We start from the raw sequence: 4,752 nt of genomic DNA, 5'->3' as shown, positions 1-4,752 counted from the left end.
GCAATCGCTGTTCCTTCCCCAAGGCGAATGGTCCGGGGAGTAGTAGACTGTTGAAGAGTAAATGCTGGTGTGGTCACATCTTTTACCAGAGCTGTTATTTTGATTGGATTGCCTGTCTGGTCAATACCATAGTAATTCCCTGTGAGCTCTTTGTAAACATTTTCTGCCCCATCACTATCGTATTGAGTAAACACAACAGGATCAGCGAGAGTACCATCACCGGATTTCAGAGTTCTAATTTTCTGCATGACCGGTGAGGTGGTCTTGTTCCAGCCAATAACCAGGGCTTTTTCTTTACTCTTTGCCGACACGGCAGTAGCTGTTGCAGAGGGCATAGCGGTGCTACTGCTAGCCTTCTCTCGAGCATTCGATGGTATATACTTGCTGGATCCAGAAGGCTGACCAAGAGAACCAAGGATGGCATTGGGATCTCCCAATGCTTTATTCATAACCTCTTTGGCTTGGTTCAACTCAGCTCTCTGCATGGCAACTTGGGTGGTAAGGTTGAAACCCTCTTTCAGCATAGCCGCGATGTCGGCCGCAGTATCGTTGCTTTGGGTGTTAACAGTGTTAACAGCACTCAGAAGCTCCTAGTATTGTGTGAGATTATTATCAGCGATCTTATCGGCATGCACCTTGGCCTCATCGGCAAGATGTTATGCATGCTCTTTAGCCTCCTGGGCATTCTGATTCATTCGCTGATCAAAGTCGCGAAGGCGCTGTTCCGTCCTAGAGATCGAAGAAGTCAACTGCCTCTGATAGTTGTCGTTGTTGATTGTAAGGATGCGGAGTTGTTCGTCAACGCTAGCATCCTCTGGGATGATGAGGGCTTCGAACTCACCAGCATCAGTTGTTTCGCCAACCGCAACGGCCATGGTATTCGCGGGAGCATTAACCACCTCACTCGTTAAGACAGTAGCCGAATTCTCGCCCTCAGTAGCGGGCAGCTGATTTCCTCCTTGCTCAGTTGACATGTCAGGTGTTGGCGAATTGAGAGAAAATTTTTGAATCACTTGTACGTCCGAAAGACCACGACAGTCTGCACGAGGGTGCAGCCTGTAACTGGAGGTCTTATGTTTCGGGCAGTTAACTTAAACCTTTTGGTAAGTGTTTGCGCTTGACTTCCCAATGGTGGCAGTTGCGTAGAAACGCTATGCAGATCCCACTGGGCTTGCCAAAATGTTTGGCTCCAAACCAGTTTGGTTACAAATAGTCTCTTTTGAGCGTGCACAGGCGTGCCAGCACCGTGGGGTGCAGTCGTCGGGGAGTCCCTTTACCTGACTTCTTGATCAAACGATGTGGACGAGGAGAGCACCAACCTCGTCACAAGGTTCTTTTCTCAGCCTTTCGGAAAATGACTTTTTGCCTTACAGGTAAGGACTTGTGGTGTGATCTCTTCGCGTCACCAAATCGATACTCAACGTTGTAGGTTGAGCAGAGTAATCACCGGGAAGTTTGGAGAAAGCACGGGTTTGCTAAAGCGTATCTGTAGCTTCGCTGGGTTGCGAGGGCGTTACCCTTGCTTCGCTGGTTTCCAACTAGGTTGAAAGATAGGTTTGCTCCGGAGAGGCTTTGATAATCTGTGCGATTGATTGAAGAGTTGTTGTTTTTTTGTCCTTGAAACCGGGTATTTATACCCTAGGGTTTCGACTGTTCCTTGCCATAGAAGGATTATTGATTGAAGTTTCTTATTCAATCTCCGCTACTTGATTCCAATAAGGGCTCGTTTTCCTCATGGATCTCGGAATGGGTGAAACTATAACCCAAACCTAAGTAGACTTAATTTTGGGCCGCAGGTATCGGCCCGCTATGCTAAATCCCCTAAAGGGATCTTGCCAAAATTACTTTTGGGCTCAAACATTCTTAACTAATATTGATTTGTACTAACAGATTTCACAATAATTCTTCTCCTACATAAATTAATTGTTATTATTTTGTTGGCCTCTACCAGTACATAAATTAATTATTATTTTGCTAGATATAAGTCTCAACGCACCCGAGTTTATTGTTTCTCTTTACTGAAATAATGCTATTTACATAATTAATAGCATAAATACATATAGGATCTTCCGCTCCATGAATCGGCAGACACTTGAGCGTTTGGGTATCAAGGTTATAGGAAACTATACGTCGATCAACATTCACCATAAGAATCTCGTTACTCTTCCAAAATACTAACGGAATATCAACTTCTATAGGTTTGATAGTGAAGTATTTTGTCCATGAACCTTTCAAAAAATCAGAGTCTTCATTTAGCCATAAATCGAAACATTTAGGAGCTTCTTCTCTATGGGTGATAAGAAGAAGGGATTCTTTCCACACAGCAAGATTCCAGTCACTTCCAAATGCAGCCTCCGGTGGATATACCAAATAAAATAGCTCATCACTCATGTCGAATGCAAATAAGACTAACTGTAGCTCTGTCGTAATATAACTAAACCCACTCCAATAATAAACTCCTTTAAAGTGCGTATGTAAAGAACGTTGGCAACAGATATTTCCCAGTACAAATGTCTTGATCTCTCTCCAACAATCTGCACCTAAGGTGTACACCTCTACTCTTGGACGATGTGACGAAGAAAAATCGACAATTCTAACAACCTTGTAAACCTTGGCTTTGGAATCATAGCCAAATCCCACGTGACATTGATGTACATAATCATCTTCATCTTTGGTGGGGAGATGAATACAGGATTTTGGGAGATGATTGAATTCCTTGATTGAAGGGTTGCATAAAGCAATATCCCTATCATCGCAAAGAAATGAACTAAGACAAATAATCCCATCACAATGACCTACAATATAAAAATTATAGGAATTTCTACATAGAGGAAAAGGAACAATAAGGTCGTCCTCAATAATACAATAAAGCTCTTGGTCATCACCATCAAGATTGTCGCAGAGAGTAAGTGATGAAAGCAAAGTTTGCTTCTTATCATTGTTTCCATACCCAAGGATATCAGAAATTTCATTCCTATCTATAATGCTACTATCCTTAAGAACAGTATGCTTGGTAATGATGCAAGTGGAAGAGGTGAATTTGTTGTTCATGGAATTAAAACGATTCTGGGCCACGAAACTTGGACTATTTATAAGATTGTACCACGACTTACGAATGCATTTGAATCGGATCAATGCTTTAGATGGTAATCTCGACAGGAATTGTGCGACCATCTCTTCCACCAGTTTGGAAGACTGCGCCATTTCTCCTCCGTTTTCCTCTTTTCCTCTTTCTACTTTCACTTATAGTTTAGTACAATATGTAAAGAGAAAGAAATAGATAATCCGATAAATAGATGAGAAAAAAGACAAAATTGAGGCGGGTCAAGTCCCAATTAAGCCGAGGCTGGGAGAGAGAGGAGGAGGCATATGCTTTGACCCAATCCTGGGGTCAGAAAATTCCAATATGGAAGGCCAAAATACATCGAGGGTGAGAACTAACCAAAATAAATAAATAAATAATATTTCAAGTTTCACCTCATTTTGCAGCCACACAACACTTGTAGATAGGTCTGGCATTTAAACATGTAACCCGCAAACCCGCATTATACCCGCACGCTAAAAACTCGCCCATTTATTAATCTGGGCCAAAAAAAACCCGCACGCAAAAAACCCGCAAATTAACGGGTTTTGCTGGCTAAACCCGTTAGAACCCGTTAACTCAAAATCCTTCCCAAAAACCCATTTCCCATTACCCATACGGGTTCCCCTTTTTCTTTTTCTTTTTTTCCAACCAGGCATTTTTATAATTTTTCTTATTCTCCATGAGGATCCGACAGTTGGATCTTCGTATAATTGTGAAAAGACGATTCAAAAATAGATCCGTGAGGATTCGATCGTTGGATCGTCGTATAATTTTGTGAGGATGATTCTAAAGGCGATCCGGGACGATCCAACCATTGGATCTTCGTATAATTGTGCAAAGATGATTCAAAAGGCAATCCGTGAGGATCCGACCGTTGGATCATCATATAATTTTGTGAGGATGATTCTAAGGGCAATCCGGGACGATCCAACCGTTGGATCTTCGTATAATTTTGAGAGGATGAACCTAAGGGCGATCCGTGAGGATCTGACCGTTGGATCGACGTATAATTTTGAGAAGATGAACCTAAGGGCGATCCGTGAGGATCTGACAGTTGGATCGTCGTATAAATCGGTAAAGATGATCATCTAGGTGATCCGTGAGGATCTGACTGTTGGATCGTAGTATAAATCGGTAAAAATGATCATCTAGGTGATCCGTGAGGATCTGGCCGTTGGAACGTAGTATAATTTTGAGAGGATGAACCTAAGAGCGATCCGTGAGGATCCAACCGTTGGATTATCGTATAAATCGGTAAAGATGATCCTCTAGGTGATCTGTGAGGGTCCGACCGTTGGATCGTCGTATAATTGTGATTTGTGAATTATTTTTTGTCAAAAAAGAAAAGGAAAAAAAATTCTAAAAAGATAGAAAATAAGAAAAATTCAAAATAGAAAACCAAAAAAGTTCATATAGAGAAAATAGCAAATGAGGGGTTATATACAGTCTTAATTGGTTTTAGTTATTTTGATAAAAAGTTATAAATAAAAAAAACAAAAATAAAATGTTTACGGGTCTTAATGGGTTTCCAACGAAAAACCCGCAAACCCGCTGGGTTTGGCCCGCAAAACCCGTTAAGCTAACGGGTTCTTACCGGGTTGGCCCGTTAAGAACCCGCACGTTGTCAGGCCTACTTGCAGAGTTGCCTATTTTTATATGAGGCCTCC

At 41.8% G+C, this 4,752-nt stretch overlaps 1 protein-coding gene across 1 annotated transcript; it reads right to left on the bottom strand.

The window, feature by feature from the left end:
• Positions 1 to 1,914: 1,914 nt before the first annotated feature.
• LOC121049658 (F-box/kelch-repeat protein At3g06240-like) lies at positions 1,915 to 3,372 on the bottom strand. Its single transcript, XM_040507543.1, has 2 exons — positions 3,114 to 3,372; positions 1,915 to 2,746 (listed from the first exon to the last, which is right to left on the bottom strand). The coding sequence occupies exons 1-2, from the start codon at positions 3,119 to 3,121 to the stop codon at positions 1,975 to 1,977; spliced, it is 780 nt and encodes a 259-aa protein (XP_040363477.1). The 5' UTR covers positions 3,122 to 3,372; the 3' UTR covers positions 1,915 to 1,974.
• Between the last annotated feature and the right edge of the window lie 1,380 nt (positions 3,373 to 4,752).

This window comes from Rosa chinensis, chromosome 6 (genome assembly GCF_002994745.2).
Source record: "Rosa chinensis cultivar Old Blush chromosome 6, RchiOBHm-V2, whole genome shotgun sequence".
Lineage (NCBI taxonomy): Eukaryota > Viridiplantae > Streptophyta > Magnoliopsida > Rosales > Rosaceae > Rosa > Rosa chinensis.
The sequence above is the reverse complement of the archived record's forward strand: the minus strand, read 5'-3'. Positions and strand labels throughout refer to the sequence as shown.